The sequence below is a fragment of the Nyctibius grandis genome, chromosome 4, assembly GCF_013368605.1.
Source record: "Nyctibius grandis isolate bNycGra1 chromosome 4, bNycGra1.pri, whole genome shotgun sequence".
Taxonomy (NCBI): domain Eukaryota; kingdom Metazoa; phylum Chordata; class Aves; order Nyctibiiformes; family Nyctibiidae; genus Nyctibius; species Nyctibius grandis.
In genome coordinates, this window is record NC_090661.1 from 79,639,671 (window position 1) to 79,663,164 (window position 23,494).

General features: G+C 39.5%; 1 protein-coding gene across 2 annotated transcripts in view; it reads right to left on the reverse strand.

Moving 5' to 3' along the window:
* Positions 1-475: 475 nt before the first annotated feature.
* LRMDA (leucine rich melanocyte differentiation associated) overlaps positions 476-23,494 on the reverse strand; it is a 700,798-nt gene continuing 677,779 nt past the window's right edge. For both annotated transcript variants that reach the window (XM_068397342.1, XM_068397341.1), the window contains one exon: positions 476-696. In XM_068397342.1, the coding sequence (XP_068253443.1) occupies positions 617-696 (80 nt within the window). In that variant the 3' untranslated portion in view covers positions 476-616. The remainder of the gene's footprint in view (positions 697-23,494) is intronic.

A 23,494-nucleotide genomic window follows, 5' to 3' on the forward strand; every position in this document is an offset into this window, starting at 1 on the left:
ATTTTCAGGATATATTTTTTCCCTGTTGAAAGAAAAAATAATCCATCTGGCTCATTTTTGGGCCGGGGGAGACACCAAACAGAAAAAAACACTGTGAAAGGATTTGTGTAAGCATGTATGAGATGACAGAAACACAAGCACTTAATTCACAGGGGAAAAAAATAAGAACAGATAAGGGCTTTTTCATCTGAAATTCTAGCCTCTCTCTTTTATAAACACTTCGATATCACCAGCCACTTTCGCTCAACAGGCAAGCTGGAGATAAACGCGCTGCTTTTGCTAAGGTGCTGACCGATGGAGCATGCTCACTGAAGCCCCAGGTGTGACCCCTGCTCTTCTGTGAGCAGCAATTGGACCAGGCAATCCATCACGGTGCTACTCCTGTCAGGCCGGGTGCTCGGCTGCAGCTGTCTGTCACACTGGTGGATGGGACCTGCTTAAAGGCAATCATGTCAATCTCTATGTGACTACTCAGACTAAGATAGAAGGATGATCTTGACAGGCTTGGCAAAGTCAGCAGAAGGCACTAGAGGACTTTAGTTACACGCTTAAAATTTAGATGCAATTTGTGCTTCTTATGTAGAGGTACTGAAGAGCCAGGAAACAATGTTGTGTTTTATAGCTGGTCATCTCGGATGAATCTGTTGCCCTCAGAATGTTTTCCATAGTAAATGTAGCGGCATTTTCCCAAAATGCCTACAATAAAAAGGAAATGAATTACAGTTAGGACAGCAGTGACATAATATGCAAATAAAGCACATAACTAGGGAAATTTGAAGGAGGGGAGGGAACAGTTTTCTCTTGTCCTGCAAAAGAAAGTTTGTGCATTTGAAATATTCAGCAGTTTTGAATCCACTGGGAAAACGTGCTCAAAGACCTGCATGACCTATCCTATTAAACATACACCCATAAACCATAAGTGTCTTCAAAAATAGAATGACATAACACTGAAACATCATACACTGTATTTTAAATCACAGTACCTCTCTCCTGCTTTTGAAAACCAGAAAGTCTGGGTTGAAATTACATTTTGTACTCTCTGTAATCTCCCTGCTACACATTTATAGGTTTTTCCTGATAATTAAAACCAAAAAGAAAAAAGCAGCAAATAGTTACAGCTTAATATGGATCCAGGAAAACCTTTCAATTCTTCACAAAGTCATCCTGCAAGCACCTAAATCCATCCCTGCTTTGCAGTGGCAGAGAACTGAAGTGATCGGCTGAAATCCACATGAGAAGTCATCAACAGACATGGACTAGAACCTGGGACTTCCTAACGGTTAGCCCTCCAGACTCCAGTGTTTTTCCCAGACACACAAGTAAACGTTTAGTAAAAACATTTCCAAAGTAGCTCTCCAAACAACATCCCAGGAGCAAGATGCAATTATAAATTATGCTAAATATCAGTACATAGAGAATGCTTTCAAATATCAGCCAGAACACTGCTTTTGGGAGACAAGGCACATTATTCTCAGAGGGCACAGGCAGCAAGATGCCTGAGGAAGCCTCAACTGCTGTGGGTGACACACACATACCTGCAGATCCCACTACTTTATTCGAAAGCATCCCCTCTGGTGGTACTAAGTAGTATGTGAAAGCGTTAAGTTCACAGTCCTATCCCACCTGTGAACATGCTCAAAGATGCTAAATTTTACTAGCAGAATTATTCTTTGTGTCCCCAGGCACATATAGTCAAATTAAAGTCACATCCCATGCACAGAAGGAAGGTGAAAGAGTCTCCTCTACCTTGGAAGTGTTTTAACATGCAGCAACCACTGAAGTACCTAGCTCACCCCCATAAGGGCAAACATAACCTAGCCCAAAGGAGACAAACACTGTCTTACAGAAAGGGTAAAGATGGGGGAGGAATAGATCCTCATTTCATTGCTGTTTTAGCTTTCCAGGACTCACGTAGCAAACACTGTGCTCACCTGCAGTATGAATTAAGTGTGCAGGCTTTTATATTCTGCATCTATTCTGCCAATATAACATGAGTCAGATAAGCAACTAAAGCCTTGGAAGGCATGGGCTGTACAAGATTAATGTTAACCCATGCTCTTCTTTCCTTCTAAGACATCAGGATAGTAACACATTCCTATGGAAAAAGAAAATAATAAATTGACAGGCCTGTCATTTGTTGTGAAAAACACATTCCTCTTCAGGATAACACAAATGCAGACTATAGGTGCAGTGCCTGATCCCTTTCCCCTCCTCCACAGAGATTTCTTCAACAATTTCAATTTCAATAATTTCACTAGTGGAGCAGTTTCCACATTCAAGGGATGATACTATCGTTCCTAAACAAGTGTCTAATGAAAAGCAAGGGTTTTTTCCCCCTAAATAGATGATATTCCAATTCAAACTGCAGCAGGCATTAGGTTGGTAACAAGGCCATTTAGAGCTCTAAATGTAAAGAATATGAATAGTTTATTAATGGCATTCTTCAGACTCCTTTTTCACTGGCATTGATAAAAGTCTTGTTTGAGGTCTGCCACATTTCTTAAGGACTGGAAGCAAGACTGTTTATAGAGATGCTGGTGAGAGAGTGCTGTTTGATGAATGCTGGAGACTGTAGCTAGGTGTCAGCGCTTAGAAAATGAGGCAAGGACATGAGGTATTAATATTGTCAATGATCTCTTGACAGGAAAACAGATACTGCATTCACCGTCAGATTTAAATAGACATCAAGTGCACTAATGACAAAAGGGCAGACTTCAAACAAAGGGGGTTGTATGGTGCTGTGCTGAGCCAGTCTCCGAGCTGGCAATAACCTGATCTGAAAAGACACTGTCAGGGCTACAGACAGGCCTGGGATTGTGTGCGGTGACAGAAAACAGAGATGCTGACAGAGATACCGGTGCCATATTATGCCAAGTATATTCTAACACTGTCTCCAGCCCTAACTAAATCTGACATCATTTCCTGTCGCTTATAGTATCCTCCACTGCTCCTGCAGAATATTTCTCCCCAGACATCATCACAAACTCCACTGTAGTTTTAAAGTTACTGGCAGGCCTGTGCTGTCATGGAGGCTGGGTCTAGAGGCCTAAGGATAACCTCAGTCAATCTAAATTTGGAGTTTGCTGGAGAAGTGCTCTCATTTTCACTGATATCTCAGCTACTTGAGGTGATCTGAACGCTAAAGTGTGAGGAGCTGTCACCTTGAATAAAATCCTTAAAGTAAAGACGCTCAGTTCCTGGGATGTTCAGTAAAGATGTCGGACAGTCTGGCAGCAGGAAATGAAATCCAGCTGCTGCTGCTCGCCTGGGGATAAAGGTGCTCAGGCTAGTGACAGTTAAAGTCAGCTGAAATTTTTGAACTCCTGCAGCCTACAATTGTTTAAATTAAGGAAGTGTTGTCTCCGCAGAGATTCCCTACCCAGGCACACAGCTGTGATTCAATTGCCAGGCATACTACACACACCACTCAGAGAGCCTTGATAAAAGCACGGTTGAAAATGTTGCCATGAGACTTCATTTATCATGAAGGTTATTTGTAAAACAATAATCTTGCTCATAAACTAAATGCCGTGACTGGTTGGTTTTTTGTTTTGTTTTGTTTTCCCTCTCCATTTCCCACCTCCCTTTGGCAACCGCAGAAAGCTCAGAGCTAACTACAAAAGGCTTGTGTGCTGCAATGAGAATTTTGATGCTAAGATATGTCACACATGAATTTAGGAAACCTACTCCTTCTCTCCTGCCTATCTGCTATGGTATTCATTCCTCGCAGTTCAGAGGCAGAAGTACACTTGTGTTTTTGCACACAGACAAGGGGAGGAATAAGGGGGAAACAATACATCTGTGGCTGTTGTGGTGTTTTTTAATTAAAATATCCAGCATTAGCCATAATAAGCTAAGTATACCCCCTACACATCAAAACAACACACAGCATCCTGAATGAGGTTTCTGCTCGTAGTTTTTAAGAAATGACAACACAAGGTCTCTTGAGGGATCATCTTCCCTGAATGAGGCTTCTAATTTTTCTTAAGTAGCTGCTTCTACCATCACCACAAGCTGTTAAAACTACAATTATGAAAAAAATGCATTGGGAAGAATCATTTTTAAATTCACTCTTTATCTTTTAAATGTTTTCTCCCTTTGGAATGGATGTTCTAATTATGCTGGGTAAGTAATGACCTTGCAGTTGCTTGCGTGTGTTGTGGTATCAGTCTTTCTTCACAAACACATTGTAATGTCAGCAACACCAGCTTTTCCTTAGCTGAGGGAAAACTCAATTATCCAAATAAATAAATAAATACATACATGCATACTAAAGAACATGAAAAATTGTTCAAGTCATGTTTGCTCCTTTTAAATTGGGCATGTGTTGCAGAGAGCTATGGTGCAGTCGGACCTCCACACACTTGCCTAAAGCAAAAAAAAGTTTGCGGATCTTCATATATTATAAGGAAAATGGTAAAAAAAGTTGCAATGGGATGTGATAGACCCATAGATCATACAGCTTCAGTCACAGGTCAAAACCCAGCTCAGGCCAACAGTGACCTGAGGGAATTGTTGTCTGGTAGCATCTTGTTGCCTTTCTCAGTTCGATTTTTTCCTAGCAAATAAATGCTCTACATCTATTAAAAAAACCGCCTCTCAGCCATCACAGCTGGGGCAGCTGTGAACAACACAGCCTTCTCCAGTAGCATTCTGTTTTCTTTAAAAGTAACTACTAAAACTAAGTAGTGAAGCCAAAACTTTTGCCACCCCCATCAAAATCTATTGCCACATCTGCCCAAGTTTCCCCCCAGGCACCCGTTTTAACATCAAATGTTTTAATAAACCCCTCTGGAAGTGCAAACAGCAAAGTGTTCACAATTAAATTTGTTTGTCAAATACGTTGGTCTGCAGTATACATCAGGGATTACTCAGCATACAGTCCTCTGACTGTCTTTCACACGGGCTAACCACAGGTCCTCATACTAGGAGCTGTGGTCAGATAAAGCATAGCGCTTCATACACAGACTCAATATTCTAGCAGAATTCCACTTCCCCTAACTTTAGCTTCAGTACAGTAACTAAATCCTCCACTGCCAATTTGTATTTGATCCATATTCATCTCTTTTTCTACAACCTGCTGTTGTATAGTTTTGCTATGGGCTATTAAACAGCTGCCATGTTCCACCAAGAAGCTGGGTGCATTTCAGTGTGGTTATACTACCAATCTGTAAATTGTTTTGAGAACCTTCAGGATGAAATATCAGTACCATTATAATTTTTTTCATAGGCACTTGGGCATTTTCTACAATTAATGAACAGAAGTTGCAAAATTCCCTTAAATATTAATATAAACTTCCTTCAAAGGAAAATAATTCCCTACTTACAACATTTAGAGGAGAATAAATATCTATCTGGAAACAGTTTCAAGTCTACAATGGTACTGATTTGGGCAAATACCTCCATCAGTAGAATTAATTTAAAACTCTTAAAAACCTTTTCATCTAAGGGATAAGTAAAGCTGGTTTGAAACAAAAAATCCTTTTGTACAGAAGTTTAGTAATTTTTCATTTTATATTTATCTTCATGGAAATTCTAACAACTTTACTTAGTTGACAACTTCTTATTTTCAATTCCACTTTGACTTTCTATGAGAAATTATGTACTAGAGATTTTCAAGAAATTAGGAGCCTAATCCTCTTACCTTCCAGTACCACATAGGTTATTTTTTTCTGTGAAATCAGGAGAATTAAGTTATATACACTCTCACATTCATTTTAGTTTTAAAAAAAAAGAAAAACCACTCCATCTAATTGTACCTGAGCTATCTATTTTATAACCATCATTAAGAACATTAAAACAACTGAACATTGTAAAAAGTATCAAAATATTTCAAAACATGCTCCTTCAAAATATTTCAAAACGTAAGCAAAAATAACAGATAATTCCTCCAAAATTATCTTTGCATAAAGGGATCAGGTTGTGCTTGAGAAGGCTGAGGACAGAGCTCGCTGTGGCTAAAGCAGAATTCCCACACCATGGCCACAGTACTCACAGAGTGGTCCCCAAATACTCCCAAAGAGGTCCCCATGGATTAGGGAATGTGATTCATTGCAGGTTTCCTGGAGAAGGAGGACATTCCTTCAGTAGCAAACTGCTGATCCTGACTCTCCCCTCCCTCTGTGGGTAATTACACTAAAGGAAGATAACTTTCAGGGGAGACGAATTACTTCTTTGCTCTGCTCTCTGCACAAGGATGCCAAAAGGTATTTTCCTCTGGACACCCTACAGCATGGGGCACAAAGTGGTCTTTCAGACTGAAAGAATTACCAACAGGCACAAAATCAAAGCCAGTCTACAGCAATGGTGTTGGAATTATACACCTAAGCTAGAGCTGACAGGAATCAGAGCAGCCAAACTACGACACTGAATTATTGCAAGTATCCTGCACAGACAAGTACTGTGACATGTCAAGTCTCACTGGTCTATTTGTAGGAGGGGGGGGAAGAAAAGGAGGCATATGTGGGGAAGTGAGAGTAGGGGAGGGGAAGGAAAGCAGTCAACAGGGAGAGGATGTTGGAAAAATTTGCAATGAAGGTGATAGGAATACAAAGATGTGAAGTTTGCATCCTGGGCCAAGGGAGGTGCATAAATGTTCAGTGTAAACTAGCCGTCAAGCTGATGTGTGATAAAGTGCAGCCTGCTGTAAATACACTTCAGGGCTCCCAATGCAGTTGGGGATGAAACTTGTAATTTGGAATGGGGGAAAAAAAAAGAAAAAAGTAAAAGAAAAAAGAGGAAAGAAAAAATGCACTGCAAGCTTTTTCTCACATAATCTGTTACTGGAAAATTGAGAAGCTTGTCCAAGTCCGTGGGAATAAGCTGATGAGCTGATACTTAATAATAAACCATATTGTGTCATGGCGCGGAGTCATCTAGATCCATTCAGGCCACAAACTATATTACTTTATACAGCCCTGGCTGACATACATTTAAAGTCCTCTACACATTAAGGAGCCATTAGGCTGACAGATTAAAAGTTATCTTGGAGCTAATGTTTCCATTATGCGTATCCTGGCAGTGGAACAATCAACACACTGTTCCTCAGATGTCATACTTTGTTTAAAAAAAGGGTAAAGGGTAGGGGGGAGAGAAGGGGAAAAGGAGGGTATCTCTCCCTCCTTGAATGACATTGACATGATCAGCTTTGATCTGTGCATGTGCTGTCTACAGATTCTCTACCTTTGGCTAAAATAGGAGCAGTTAGGGCATAATACTTTAAATCATTAACCAGTTCCGTACTCCTCTGGGTATCATTGTTACAATTTAAGGTCCCACAGTTGGGATTTCTTTGGAATCTTTCCATGCTTATTGTAACCATCATCAGAGAAATATGTTGGGGGGGACGTCTCTCTCTAGTGAAAATGAAGCAAAAAGCACCAAACTAAAAACCCCAAATGCTTTTGTTTCTCAGTGCATCTTTACCGTTTTTGCACTCTCAAATAATGTCATGTATGGAATGAGTGCTGACTTTATGACGAAATATTTCTTGTTGAATATGTTGAAATTTTAAAGTAGATTTTTTTACTTACTCAGACACATAAATTGTATAGTCAGCTAGGTACTGCAGTCAAAGAAACCCAAGTGCACAGAAAACATCAGCATGCCAGATATTACAGGTGAACTGATGCTTAAATTTGGATATATTGAATACCCTTGAAGAAGCTGGAGGAAAGGAAGTATGGGTTCAGAGTTCTTTTAGTCTTTTAAAACACTTCTTCATATATCTCATTCTCTCATATACGGTCTAAATAAAAGTAGTAAAGGCAGAACAAATTATTGTAAATATCCAATGCAAATCAGGTTACATCTGTTAAATACCCTTCATCTCTAAACCAACATCACAAGAGCTTAATTGCTTTCTCTTAATGACCCAGTACCGCAAACTGGACTTGCAATTACAGTAACCAGGCAAAAACAGCCATTCCCTGCCAAAACAGACCCGTCTCCCCAGCTTCCCCCCGTCAGGCAGCTTCAAGCCGGGAGCATCAGCACTAGAGGGCAGCATGCATTTGTCTATAACACTGACCACACCAGCAACCTAAACATTTCGGTATGACAATTAAAGCAACACTGTGTGTTAGTTTTGCAGCCAATTTCTTGTTCTGTCATTATCAAAGCCTACATTATACAGCCTCTGCTTTCAGCCTTTCGCCCAGGAGTCTGACTTCTGGTGGACTACTCTCAGTGAGCATCAGGTTGTATATACAGATAGCTACAAAAGGATGGCACTGGGTAGTGGTCTGAACAAAAGGCCCAGGATGTTGTATGGGGGGGTGGTGACCGTCCATCTATGCTACTGCCGTCCGGTGCAGCTGAGGTGGCACTTGGTATTCTCTCAGAGTCACAACATGAATTCTAGTGCTGTTTTGAACTATCTTTCTATTACTTCTGATAATGCAACGATCAGTGAAGTGATGTAAGAGATACTTAATATATTCAGAATGGTGGGCAAGGAGATTGTAAAATCCTATCCCTACCACACGTTAAAGTTCAGCCGTTCAGCATAGTCTCACCATATTAACTTAGAAGATTTTCAGCTAATTTGGCTAACATGCAAAAATGGCATTTCTGTAGGCTGCTTTATACTTTGGGCTACATTCTACTAATAATGCATTAATTAGCAATGAGGTTAAGCCATGAAGAATGACAGGGTCATTCAAAAAACAGAAAGTGAGTACAATTATAATGTACTTCACAAACTTTAACCATGCGCAGATTGCATTAACAGTAAAACGCGAGGGGGAAAAAAGAGGGAAGTAAGCTCTTCTAGTAACTGTGATAGAATTAAACAAATGTACCATGATTTATGGGACAGAAAGCAAACTTTTGGAATAATTGTTTGGAAAGTCTGTAAGCATTCCAATAAAATTACAAATTCTTATGTGAAAAAAAATTCAGCAGCAGGGCCCTTCTGGAGAGTTTAGACATAAATTTGGCTCATCTCATGAGTAAAACTTGCTTTTGGACCTCAAATGTGTTCCTGCTGGAGGAGTTCACATTAGGAAAAAAAAGTCATACAAAATTCAGTCTGGCTCAACTGGTTTGAAATTTCTCAAGAGAGTCATCTGAAATAAAGACAAGTTGCTTTTTATTTTTAAAGCTGGGAAAGAAAGTCTCTCAAATAAAATTAAAGAGCATAATGAAATAGTGCTGCTGTCACATTATGATGCAGTTAAGGGAACCTTCTTTGCATGCCATTACTTGCTCCTTTCCATAAGTCCTTCCTCAGAAACAAAGGAAACATTTAACTAATTGCTAGTGATAGGATTGCTATGATTCTTCCTAATACAAAACCAAGCGTTTTTAAGAAGCTGATACTACAACACCCTGAATTCCCTTGATTTCCAGTGGGAGCTGAAGGCGTTTGGCACTTTGTAAGACACATCCGGACCCCACACAACTGGTGAGCTCCTTTCTCTCTTCTAGAGCTGTTGCTATATAGAACCAAATGAAATCAGAAATGCATCTGGACTGAAACACCCTAAGTGTTCAAGCAAACATCTAGTTCTCTGGACTAAGTTTGGGCTTGCCTCTTGCTGCAGAATTTTGTTCTATGCTATACTGCATATACCACCATCACCTGCTATTGCTAAATACTTACTAGCCATAGTCTAGTTCCCAAAATCTGACTGCTTCCAGTACTGAATGCCAAAACATTGTCATGGTTTCCTGTCCTCAATTCTTTTCCCCCTTCCTCAGCCTCCTTTTAAAAACATGTTAATGAGAGGGAGGCTGAAGGCAAAATCACAATGGACAGCAGAACACAGCTTACAAGTGCACTTTTAGCCTCTATGGAAGCTTTTGCTAAAGATAAAAGATAGGGGGCTAAGAAATAGCTCGACCGAGGCACATTAAAACCCCTCCATTAGGGTCAGAGTCATTAAAGTTTAGTCAAAGCACAAAAGACTTTCTAACAAGTATCATGCTTAGTAAACGTTTTCCACTGGTGCACGGATATTGGTGAGAGCTTTTGGAGTGTATCAGTTAATCAGTATTCACCCACTTTGACAGCTTGAAATATTACTCTCTTATTTGGCTGGTTCAAATTTGTCAGACTTCACTATGTCGTAAGTTAACATGTCCCCATATTAAAAGGGAGCCAACTGGCAAATGTGCACATTGGACCTAATAAAACACATCTGGCCAAACAACCAAGCAACACCGATCACTGTATCACTCACAAGCACAAATTAACAGCGACTGTCTTTGAGACTACCAAGCTAAACAGGAAGCAATAACCTGCTACCTACTACTTTAACAAATACCCTTTAGATGGTTAACTAAAGGATAGAACCTCCATCACATTCTGTTTCCAAGACATTCAATTGCTTGGATAAAGCTGCATAAATATTTTAGATGTCTTGGGTCATTTGGGATGCAAATGGCAGAAATGCTTAAGACAGAAGCTGTCCCTCAATCCAGAGAATGTTTTTGGGCCAAGGAAGCACCATCTGCCACAGGAAGGCCATTTAGGCAATGGCTCTTCCAGGTGATACTCTTACGTCTCAGAGTGGGTGCCATTAAAACAGAAAGTGCTCTGAAGGTAGCAGGTAGTCCAGGATTAGCACATCACATGAATTCACAGTGGGAAAGCTAGTCACATACAGTCACTGTTTGGTTAAAGGTATCCAACAGCAGGGTATCTGAGTGCTACTGTTAAGTCTGGGGCAGCACTGTCAGTCTCTGTCCTGAAGGAATAAGTACAGGGCACGTGACTTCCACAGCATCCTTTGTGCTCTCTGAAAGAAGCAATGCACAGCACAGCTGCCCTACTGAAGATCTCAAAAGCAATAACAAAAAATTATAGAAGAAAGATCTTTTCAGGGATAAGGAAAGCTTAAGCACTTACGTGTGTGCAGTGAACCCTCTGGTCCTTTCAGAGAGGCTCCTGGGAAGCAGCTATATGCTACTGAAATATTTCAGTCTTTAGGCAAAACAAGCTTGACATCCCTGTTGGCATTTCTGCTGAGAACAGACACTGGCCTTGCTCAGAAAACATCAAACGTGACTTTCTGCTAGCTGTGGCTGTGGCAAAGCTGAATACTGAAGGCAGGGGGAGGAGAGGTCATAGAGGAAGCAGTAGTTAACGGGGTAAAGTGAGTGTTATAATCCCCAAATTGCAGTTGGACTGAATGTTTTCAGACAATTTGCTTGTCTAAACCAAGACAGTATCATTTTTCTTTCTTCTAGGAGAGGGTTAAGAATAATCTGAAGCTTGGAAAATGGCTGTTGTTGATACTAGTGAGGCCTTCTCTTTAACTAGATCCTTCAGGAAAAAACAAATTAATCAACAGCCAGCTGAAGTGGGTTTAATGATTGCATTCTGCATACAATCAGCTTTTCCCTTTTCAAGGGCCATCAATATGTCAAAGGAAGACATATCTGAAGGATATAGCTCTTAACATCAAGGTTATCTATTCTCCGCAAGGCTCCCACTCCTTACTGGGCTGATACTTTACACTGCCTGTGTCTAACATTTTCATCAACTCTGCAATCAATCAAGGTAATAATGTTGTGCAAAAAATCAATTAACAACGCAATTAAACTTTCCTTATTATCTCGAAGGGCTGAAATAATACCTAAAGGGAAGATAGACTCACTGAATGCAGACATCCATAACCCAATGTGAAAGTGAATTATGAGGTTAGACAGATGCAGGCATGTACTGGCGCTGTTATTTTCAAAGGGATATATCTCATCCAGGCAGTGTATCAGTCACCACCAATCCCATACCCTAAAATTCCAAATTACTTTTAAGAAATATACGATGTGCAATATCCATTTCATATTCTCTTTTAGAGATAAACCCCCCAAAATCTGAACAGGATTATTATTCAAAGACAAAATGATCTTTCAGAAAGAACATAAAATATAAAAGCTATAATAACATTTACATCTGTATACCACCCATGTCTGTAAATGCAGGTCATCAATTATACATAATCTGTAGTGAATAAGGAACAGAAGCAGCAGCACAACATTTAAAGCCCAAAGGCTCAAATTTGCAAATACCTTGCATCAAATACACTGAAGGAAGAGCCCCAATATAAACACATGCAGCAACAACAGCAAGGACTTAAGTATCACTCACTGAAAATAAGACAGAGTGCCTATATTATTTTGTAATTACACTCAACCCTTATGGAAACATCATTCCCAAGAGCTGAGAGTTTTAAAGTACATTGAAAGCAGACAATTAACCCCTTGCTGTTGGGAGGATTTGGGTTTTAGCATAAAAACATCAAGCACACCACGGAGTTAATATAGTTAGGAACCCAGGTGCAATAGTCTTGTGGCAGAGATGCATGGATGAGGATTTGGGGGAGGGAGAAGAAAAGAGAAGAGAAAGAATACATCTAAAATTAACTACCATATGAGTGATCTTGCTAGTCCCCAGGGACAGACAAAAAAAATGTTGTTATACAAAGAAAACGACCACAACCAAGCTAGGTGTTTTGTGGGTTTTTTTGACACCCATCATTTTCTATCACACAACCTGAGCACTCCCCCTCAGCCCCCCTTACTCATTTCCCAACACACACACAGAGCCTTCAGCCTCCGTTGGTTTGATTTAACATAAGCAAAAAGATAACTAAAACAGGAAACTTTTAAGGGAAAGCTGTGTCAGAGTGACAAGCTAGAATCACACCCTGTAATAAGCTCAGGAAAATTTGGAAGTGGAAAAGGTTTCCCTCAAACACTGCACTTTGAATTCCTCTATTAAAGGGCACTCTGTGTGTCTGTGTTAGTGGAGGTGCTCTACAAAGCAATTCTCCCAGCAGGGTTTGCTTAAGCACATAACAGCTGCAGTTTAGAAATGGTCTATTCCTACAATTAGCTCATGTAGTGCAAGTGGCTTGTTTGGACCAAGAACATCTTTTTTTTTTTTTGGTAATTCTCCCTGGTTTTGTCTTTGTCTTGCACTTCCTGCTCTTCTCCCTGCTACCCCCTATGCTGAGGAGTCAGTCATGGGTGAGACACAAATAAGTGAATTCAAAACTAAATTTTCCACAATTTTTGAAATGTTACACACTTTTCCTGCATGGATTTGGGGCATTAATATTATTCTAGTATTAGAGAATTCAGCCATTACTATCCTAACCTTAGGAACATAATTAATATGTTTTCATTTTCAATTACTTCATTGTGTGTCTATCAACTGGAACCATTCCTGCTGTGTATTTGATTCTGCTGACGATGGGGTGTGTTGGATTTTAAATGATGTGCTAGCACTTCTGTTCCCTATATACTCTAGTTTATGTGTTATTCATGACTTGCATTTGGACACATGGATGATACACAGATGTAAATGTTATTAAAGCTTTTGTGTTTTAGATTCATTGTGAAAGACTTCTTTGTTTTCAGATAATTCTTTTAGCCATCACAAATAACCATCAATACACGACATTGTCTTGAGACTTTTTTCTTTCCTGTTAAGCTTTTTGATGAAGAGATTTTTTTTTTCTTCTTAATGTTCTCTCTTCATCAAAATAAAATACAGGATGAACTGACAGACAGCAGAGTTACACCTGCAGGTTAATGTAGAAGTAAACACTTTTTTTTTGTCATACCTTCATTATACAAAATCAGAACCAAAATTTACTTCATTTTTTAATGGCTGTCAGGGCTGTGGAATTCAAATGAACATGGGGAAGAAAAAGGTACTTTGCCAAATCATCGTACCCTACATTCTTTTTCACTTAGAGTAAAATCATTTTAGATTAACAGTTTTGTGTCACTATTTAAAGATTTTGACTACACGACAGACATACCGTGTATCTTTGTTGCACTGATACTATGTAGGAAAAAACTGAAATGCAAATATGTATTTAAATGCACGGTACATATCAGCCTTGCAAAACATTATCCAGCCAGTAGTCAGACGCAAGTTTTTGATGGACAGATAAAACACCATTGAATTTTTTCATCGTCACTTATTAAGGCAAAGGGTGAGCAGGTAGATTTGTGTGTCTGGGCTAGTAAATCTTCAAGACAGTTGTGTGAGGCTGCTGTACTTAAGTACATATATACCCCCATGTAACTTTGACCTGAGAGAAACATGCTCTCAAAAAGCCATGTTTAATCACTAATAATTCTGTCATTTGACAATATTTTTTCATACATCCTTAGATACTTTCACTCAATGAAGTTGAACCTCACTTCAAATGTGAAGTCTTTGGAGTTCTCACATTTTCTGCTTTTTGCTTTAAAAGAAATCTTTTACATCAGATTTTCTTTTTTTTATTTCTATATTTTATCCATTAAGCCTATGATCCATAGCAGCAGCCTCTCTACAGAATTTAAATATTCAGAAACCACGGTAAAAGGGATTTTTTTGTCTGAAATCCAAGCTTCTTGTGTAAAAATCTAACTTGGAGTGATTTAGCCAAATGGCGTAATGAGTTGACGAAGAAAACAACTTATGTCTTCTGCTGTGGGAGTAGTGTGCTGGGTAGTGGCAGTTTGCACTCCCCAATATACCATTTTACAGAGGACTTGATATTTTGTTGTGAATAGTTACTGAAAAGACAGTTTTCCATCTGACAGAGAGACTCAATCTAATGTCATCCACTCTTTACCTCCAATTTTCTACCAGCACCACCTCTGTCTGGTACAATCTCATTAATGTTTTGCTGTAGATACCTGCTGTTTTACTTCACATGCCACTAAAGCTTACTGCTTTTGAGCAGTTTTGGAAAATGCTTTTGAGCTTTATGAAACAGAAGACATTTTTTCAAACTGAACCAAACTGTAATGTAATTCAGCAGGACACTGCAACCCTGCTTCTAAGTCTTTAATGCTTCATTATGACAATAATAAGGCTCCAACAATCCCCTTCACGAGTCACATCAAAGTCACAGAATCACACACACAGAATCACAGAATGTTAGGGATTGGAAGGGACCTCGAAAGATCATCTAGTCCAATCCCCCTGCCGGGGCAGGATTGCCTGGACCATATCACACAGGAACGCGTCCAGGCGGGTTTTGAATGTCTCCAGAGAAGGAGACTCCACAACCTCTCTGGGCAGCCTGTTCCAGTGTTCAGTCACCCTTACAGTAAAGAAGTTTTTCCTCAAATTTAAGTGGAACCTCCTGTGCTCCAGCTTGCACCCATTGCCCCTTGTCCTGTCAAGGGATGTCACTGAGAAGAGCCTGGCTCCATCCTCTTGACACTTGCCCTTTACATATTTATAAACATTAATGAGGTCACCCCTCAGTCTCCTCTTCTCTAAGCTAAAGAGACCCAGCTCCCTCAGCCTCTCCTCATAAGGGAGATGTTCCACCCCCTTAATCATCTTTGTGGCTCTGCGCTGGACTCTCTCTAGCAGTTCCCTGTCCTTCTTGAACTGAGGGGCCCAGAACTGGACACAATACTCCAGATGCGGCCTCACCAGGGCAGAGTAGAGGGGGAGGAGAACCTCTCTCGACCTGCTAACCACACCCCTTCTAATACACCCCAGGATGCCATTGGCCTTCTTGGCCACAAGGGCACACTGCTGGCTCATGGTCATCCTGTTGTCCACTAGGACCCCCAGGTCCCTTTCCCCTACACTGCTCTCCAACAGCTCTGTCCCCAACTTGTACTGGTACATGGGGTTGTTCTTGCCCAGATGCAGGACTCTACACTTGCCCTTGTTATATTTCATTAAATTTCTCCCCGCCCAACTCTCCAGCCTGTCCAGGTCTCTCTGAATGGCTGCGCAGCCTTCCGGCATCTCAGCCACTCCTCCCAGTTTTGTGTCATCAGCAAACTCAGTCAACATCAGTCAACTCAGAACTACTCAGCAGACCATTTCTGACGGCCATAAACAAGTATGTCATGGCTCAGTTGCGTTGCACTGCATTGCAGGTAAATCCTAGCCAGTGTGGCGTGGCCATACAATGGAAGGAGCAACCCACTCCCTACTGCAGGATATAAGATCAGGAGACAGTAGCATCTCTGGAAGCATCATCAGATTAGGCCATACTGGGTCCTTGAGACTAGGAAGCTGCTGCATTTGGGACAGGTGACACAGGGTCAGCAGAAGAGGGGGAAAAAATGCCATTTTCGTGTGATTTCAATCTTGTGCTGCACTAGGAGTTCTTCAGGCTTCACAGACTGTCTGGCCAATGTACTCATTTCATTCTTTTACTTTTCATGGTGTAAACACATATTTATTTATGGGCTTGCTCAAAAATGCAAATAGTTCATCATCCAAAGAGTAGACAAGAGTAACATTTTCAGATGCTTCTTCAACAATTATTTTGTTAGCAGGAAGCAGTGTACGATCTCTTATAAACATGACACTATTTATCTACAACATTATGTAGCCAAATCTGGCTTTATTCACAATATTAGCCACCTTATCTGAAGTAGAACCTGATGCCACATAACAAAGACCTGGTGAGATAGATATTGCTGTTAAAATAAAATTGCCTGTGAAACAGAAATTAGATATGCCAGGTGCCTCTGTAGTAATATAGGATTTCTGCCACTCTCCCAATGCACTTGTCTGCCTTAAACAGTCTTTGGTAAAGCCAACACAATACATTTGAAGATCATGAAGTAAGAGGTCAGGCATCAAAACTCTACCAGATGACTCACTGCACTGTTATTAAGAGCAATTATTTAACTGAATGGAATATTTTAGAGAGATGATGAAGTCAAGAAAGAACGAGTTCAACTAATCAGCAAAAAAGCAAACAATGACCCGTAGGCTTGAGACCCTCCTCCCTTTCTGAAGTGGTTCCACAGTATACATTACCAGAAGCTTCCTGAGACCACTCCAGATCATCAAGGGTCCATTCAGGTAAGATTAGCAAAGAAATGGGGTACTAAAACAGATTATAGAAAGACAGTAAAACGTGATCTTCCCTTTTTCTTCCATTTATTAGAGTTATTTTAACATGGAAGAAGTTCTTACAAGACCAAATGATATGACAACAGCATTTTTCTTTATCTAAAGAAAATAAATTCATGTGGTCTTTCACATAGCCAAGCAACTGTGCAGGCCTGGTGAATCTGGCAGTCTTGCATAGCCTTCTTCCTCATTTATAGCAATGATGGGTAAGTCCTGGACACACATGGCTCTAAAATTTATTGACTTCAAGTGCAATTAATATCCGAGCCTCTGGGAAGCTTATATAAAGCTATTACTCTGTTCAAAGGGGGAAAAAAAGGACCATCAAATGGTTATTCTGAAAGTTATTTTTCTGTTTTTCTTTGTCTCAAAAAGGAAAGGTGGTGGTGGGGGGGAACAACTGCTCCATAATTATAAATCTTCTGAAATTGTAACTCAGGAAAAGACTTTTCAAATAAAATGTTTCCCAGAAAAGAATATTTGGCAGTGGTTAGCTCTTATTTTCCCTAATAACCATTAAAAGTCTGCCCTAGTAAACCATTTTACTGCAACGTTTGAAATGGTAGAGTTTACATTTTATTTAATGAATAGTTGCAGAGTATTAAAGTAACATCTCGTCGGCAAAACAGCTCCTTATCCTCGCTTTGTCTCAATTGGTTTTTTTACATTTCATTTTCAATGACATGTCAGCCGTCTCTCACCAACCTCAAAGGAAAGTTGAATGCAGGGCTTACAAAGTTAAGCTGACATTTGCTCTCTTCCAATAAAAAATATTTAGTCCATTAAACATAAATACCTGTCATTATGATACATGGACTGGGTACAAGCCTCCCGTTTCCCTCTGATGTTTATTACATCCAAACAACTGCAGTGCCTGCATGTTTTCAACTTTAGTGTATTGATTAAACTTTTAAATGGCTGCCATATAACCCAGGGACATCAGGAAGATTAATTTGCGTCAATGTTCATCTGTAATTCATTAGCCATTTATTCTTTACAACCACATGGGCTATCAAGAAAATGCAGGCCATTTTTCACTCTGCACAGGCTTGGGAACAGATCCTGAAATTTGTGCTGCATACAAATAAGCTCCCCAGGCCTGGCCACTTAAACTGCTTGGCTTTTCAAAAGTTGAAGTTGGGAATAACAGCAGAAAAAAGGGAACATAAAAAAACAGAAATGGACAAAATATACATCCTCAGGGTACTAGGGATTTAACTGAGTTTGTCCACTGTCTTTTCATCCATGGATTATGGTTTCTTATTTCAGTCAGATTAAAATAACTGAAACTTGTTTCTGTGCAAAGGCCATAAATAAAATGAGTTGCACCCCCCTCTAATATCTTCTAAGATGCAGTTACTTGGAGAAAGCTAGAAAGTGGCAGTGAAGTATAAAAAGCTCATGCCTCAAGGAGGATGTAGCCATGAATCTAACAAAAGGATGCAGTTTTAACCAACTCTCACATTTATTGTGGATTCCAGTCCTGCCTTTATTTGGTAAAATGCCCAGCCAAATATTAGTATGTTTCCTTAGGGTAGAGGTAAGCCATCTGGCTCCTTGATTTGCCCTACTGACCCCTTGGCACAGTATGAAGTACATATTAAATAAGGAAAAGGAAAGAGAACAGCTATAAAGCAAACAAAAATGCACGTGAATTTTACATTTACTACATGGAAAGATCAATGAAATGCATCCTGGTTTCTTTCCTCTTCGATACCTTTAAGTAAAGTAGTGTCACTGTACTAGGTAAATGCATAGGGGTAGGGCATTAGGCTCACTGAGCCTAATGACAGTAATCTAGATTCCAAAAATTAAGATCTCATACAAGACAAAACTGACAGGTTCTCTGTTGCAGATAGGAACATAAGCATAACAGCACCCTGTAACAAAGAGAGAAATCTCCATGTAAGCTAATACATCATTAAGGATGTAACGATCTCTACCTACAGCAACAGTCACTGTGCTGGCCATTTTAAAATGTGGATTTAGGCATACATTTGAAAACAAGGCAGAATGAGACAATTTTCTCCTAGTATCAGTGATCAGCTTACTGTTGAATATCAATCTGAGCGAAGAGAACCCTGAAGAGATCACACAAATCTGGCATAATCCTAGCCATAGCATGGGTACAAAAGAATGAATACAGTAAGCGACACAAGGACATCGCTTCAGCAAGTTTGTGGGACTGAAGAAGGCAATCAAAACTACGGCCCTGGAACTCTGGGAGATGATTTGCCAACTCAGCCAAATAAAGATTTTCTACAAAGATTTACAAAAAGGCAAGAATTACCTGTGTGAATGACAAAACATCTGTTGTGAATGTGTTGTCCTGTTTATTGTAATCCTCACAACTGTAAGGCTGATGCCACGCTCACCTGCCTGCAGTCTAGCCTGGGCTCTTTACACCCATAGTGAGCTGTGATCCCATTGCAAGACGTTCTCTACTAACGCACAGTGGGGAGCAGCAGGCTCTAATCAAGTCCAAGGAATGCACAGGAGGCAACGGTGTCTCTGAACAACCTGATCTGTGAAGCAGCAAGAGATTTTGGCCTATCTCCTTTCAGCAGTGTAGCTCCAAATAAATGCTGCCCTGCCATTATCTTACCAGCCAAAAATCTGCCATTTGGTGCATGCCTCTGCAATTTGTACACCGTATGTAGGCAATCTGCAGGTGGGATTGCTAAGCAGCATTTCTCTATCAGTTGACTGGCTTGTAAATGCCCAAAAATAAGTGACCTAATAATAAATTACCAGATACGCGGATATACTTGAAGTGATTTTAGATATGCTTTTGTGTTTTATTACATGCTTGAAATTTAGACTGAGTTCATCGAAAGATTCATTATGGTTGATCAATCTCACAAGCAAACCCGAGTTGATTTGTGGTTTCATTTTGCACAAATACTTACTTCTAACAGGCGGAGAAAATTAAATGAGTTTTGGTCAGATATTTGGATTCCTTTGAATCTGAAAGTCGAGTCAAAAAGAATGTTGGGAAATGAGCCAGTTACAAAGCCATATGTACAAGGAAAAAAGTCCATTTATCCAAATCTGGATAGTTTTATACCGTACACATAGCCTGAGTCACTCTGGTCTGCATCTTGCCCCACTGCACAAGGAAAAGATGAAATCTCAGCTTTAATTTTTTATTTTGTTCTGGTTTTATCAGCTTTAGTTAGACCTTCAAAATAATTCAAATATAAGTGATTTGTAATGAATTAATTTTCTACTATGACAGGAGACATACCAGCAACTTCAGAAATGAAAATACCCACATAATGAGTTGGAAATATTGCAACATTTACCCAAAGACGCTGTGCTAAAACTATAATTTAAATTAAGAAAAGCAAAGCAAATTGTAGCACAACCATGGAGTTTCTATCACATCAGAAAAAAAAAATCTTAGATAGTATGCAAAACAATTGCAGGTGTCCTAGAACGGAACCTTTATATATTCAGTGGAAAAGTTTTCAACCTTATTTCTGCAGATATCAAAAGCTACCTCATGGTGCTCACTAAAGAGAGTTTCCTTAGAAACTTTCACCTTTATTTTTCTATTTGCTACCATCAACTTATAGTACAACACGGTTAAGATGCAGCAAGAGCTCAGGGTTCAGTTCTTTAATGTGCCCAGGATAACATATGTGCAACACCAGTGATACAGTAAAGGCGTAGAAATCCCAAAGGGAGGCTTACCAATCCCAGGATCTAATTAAATCTCTACAAATTAGGTACAGCAACCCAGGGGATCATTTGCCATTGTGCCCAGGCTGTAAAACTTCTTTCCTGGGAACATCCCTTAGAGGCTGCATGTCATGGCTCTGTGGCACAGGAGCCGCCTGTTGAGGCTCACCATCATACCCGAGCTCTCTCATGCTGCAGGAATCTCCAAATGGGAAGAGACTAGGTGGCTTTGAACTCATGCTTACACCGGGGGGCCTAAAGCATCGAGCTCAGGACTCAGCCATTTGTTTTCATTTTCATATAATGATGTGTCTAGCTCTCATGGTTGCACAGAAAACTGTATCAACTCGAACCATATGTTAACTGAGGCAGCAATATGTTCTTAAATTGGCAGACAGCTCAAAATGACAGTTCAGCAAGATGTGAACTATTTTCAATCATCTCAATAGGGTGTTAACTCTGAAACCTAAACATTGCCTGTTTATGTATTATATTAACCATTTCACTACTAAATACTTTGAGTAAGATAGCTAATCTGTTCTTCCACACTTCTCCAAGACAAAATATCCCAAATTCTAATTTGAAAGCATCTCTATATATAAATTGGCCAAGTTACATGCTTGGCTCAAACATTTTTAACATCTCACTATCAATGCATTTATCCTTATACAATCATAAGGCAGTGAAGTGCTGTCATCTCTTTTTTACAGATGGAGAAAAAAAAATGCAAGAACATGATAAAAAGGAAACAGAACACAGATTAGCTGAGCTTAAGACTTTTGTCTGAACCAGTAGATTAGCCTTTCCTTTTACACAGAAGTTATGTGGAGACTGAAAAATCCACCGAATTAAATTAAGTAACAGAGGCTGAATATTTAAGAATAGTTTTATCCATATATGTAGCAGATTTAATTTTTAAAAGGTTGTGTGCAGTTTGGTTTAAATTAATTCAGTTCTTTCACTGAATGCCATAGAATTTCCAAGGATTTGCTCAAATTTAAGGCCAGCTTACCACAGAGCACAGAATCTTGTGCCCTTACCTCTAGCTGGTCAACTTTTATTAATACAGTGTCTTAGCTTTAGGCCATAGCACACAATAAAATAAATACCAGACAAATGCAAATTTTAAAACCAACAGAAGCTGGTCAAATAAACACAGGATCTGGACCAGTAACACTTTTTAAAAATCACACCCACCTAAAACAATGCAAAAAAATAAAATAACAAGACTTAAAAATACATTTGTTTAGGTCTCAAGTTCATGTCTTACACTTTTTTCCCTTCATTTTGTGGCCAATCAGGCAAACAGGGTGGCAGCCAGTACAATTGAAACTGTTTTCCTACCCAGCAAGTACTTCAGTTTTTGAGTCACAGCAGTAAATGCATCTGAGGCAGGAATGGAAGCTGGCTATTTATTACTTAGGTGACAATATAGGTTACAAGAAAGTAGATAGCATGATAAAGCTTCAGCCTGGCTGAACTACATGGGCAAAGACGGCTATGTGTCCTGATATCAGCATAAGTCCGTTTCAAACAACTGACTGCAAAAACTATCTAGTTTGTGAAGTATTTTGTGATGAAAGGCACTCTACACATGTAAAATATTATTACTACATTTGCAAAATGAAATTTCTAAGAGAAAAAGCACAGAACACGCCAACAACAATAAAGCAATCAATTGCAATAGGATGCAATAACTTGCAATAAATTGCTTTGTAGACAAGCATTAAATTGTTTCAGCACCAGCCACCCAATCCAACTTAACTAAAAAAGAGAAAAAAGAAATGAGAAACATTTGCTTAAAAAGCTCATAACTGTCAATGTGTTCAGAACACCAGTGTGTCCTGCTACACCTAATACCTTTGTCACGGTGGCCTGTCTGGAACTACTCTTTCCCATTCCCTGCAGACTTCAGTTGCAGAGTTTCCCCACAGGCTCTCGCTGTATTTGCCAGCACTGGATCTCTGCTTGGGGTCTGAGTTTGAGACAATCCAGATCCACACACACAGCCCCCCTTACCCTGCCCCCCTTCAGTATCACTCATCGCGGCTTAAGCTTGTCTGGTTTGCACTGGCAGTGACCTGGATGTTGCACATGCTACAATGCAATAAGAGAACAATACCGGCAATAAGACTGCTCGTGCGATGTTGGTTTTTCATAAAGATGTGCTTAACCTTCTTCCAACATTATTGTTATAATATTTTTTCTGTGCACTGATTCTACAAATCAGCATTACATTATACTGAAAAAGAAGTGCATTTGGTCTTAAACCCTGGTATTAAGCATTCGCTTTGAATAAAGTCTTTAAGAGCTTTGGTTTGCTCTTCCACAAGATCTTTTAATAAATCAGCATCCCAATTCCAAATACTTTCTTTTCTATTAACACCTAAGATTGTAACTTTCTCTTCTCCTCACAGTTAAATGCTATTTAAAGTAACATCAAAACTGAGCCTCATAATGACAGAGTTAAAAATTCAAAAGAATGCTGACTGTCAGTTTGTGCCATGGCCTTTGCCTTGCAGCACATGTTCTATGCAAGACTGGAAAATAACTATGAATAATATTTGGTAGCAGACTAGAGAGTTACCATTCATCTTCATTTCCATGGGACAGGTCAGTTAAAGCCCTGGCTGTCGTACACTAAGTATCCAAAAATACTTTCACTTGTTAAGTAACAACATGGCACTGTGATGCAAAGTGGTGCCTGAACCACCCTTTGGGGGTGCAGTGATAGGAAGGTTCTACACTGTGAAGCAGGATTGTATGCATTGATTACTCTTCTCCAACATGATTTACTAAACCAACTGCATATTATACCATGAGTGTCAAAGAAAATCTTATGAATGTTCATACGATGATATTTTCAAATGAATTTAAAGTATTTTACAATTAAATTTACAAGAGTGCCTAAATCCTATTTTTAACTAATTTAGGTGCTTGAAGAAAAAAAAAAAACGGGCAACA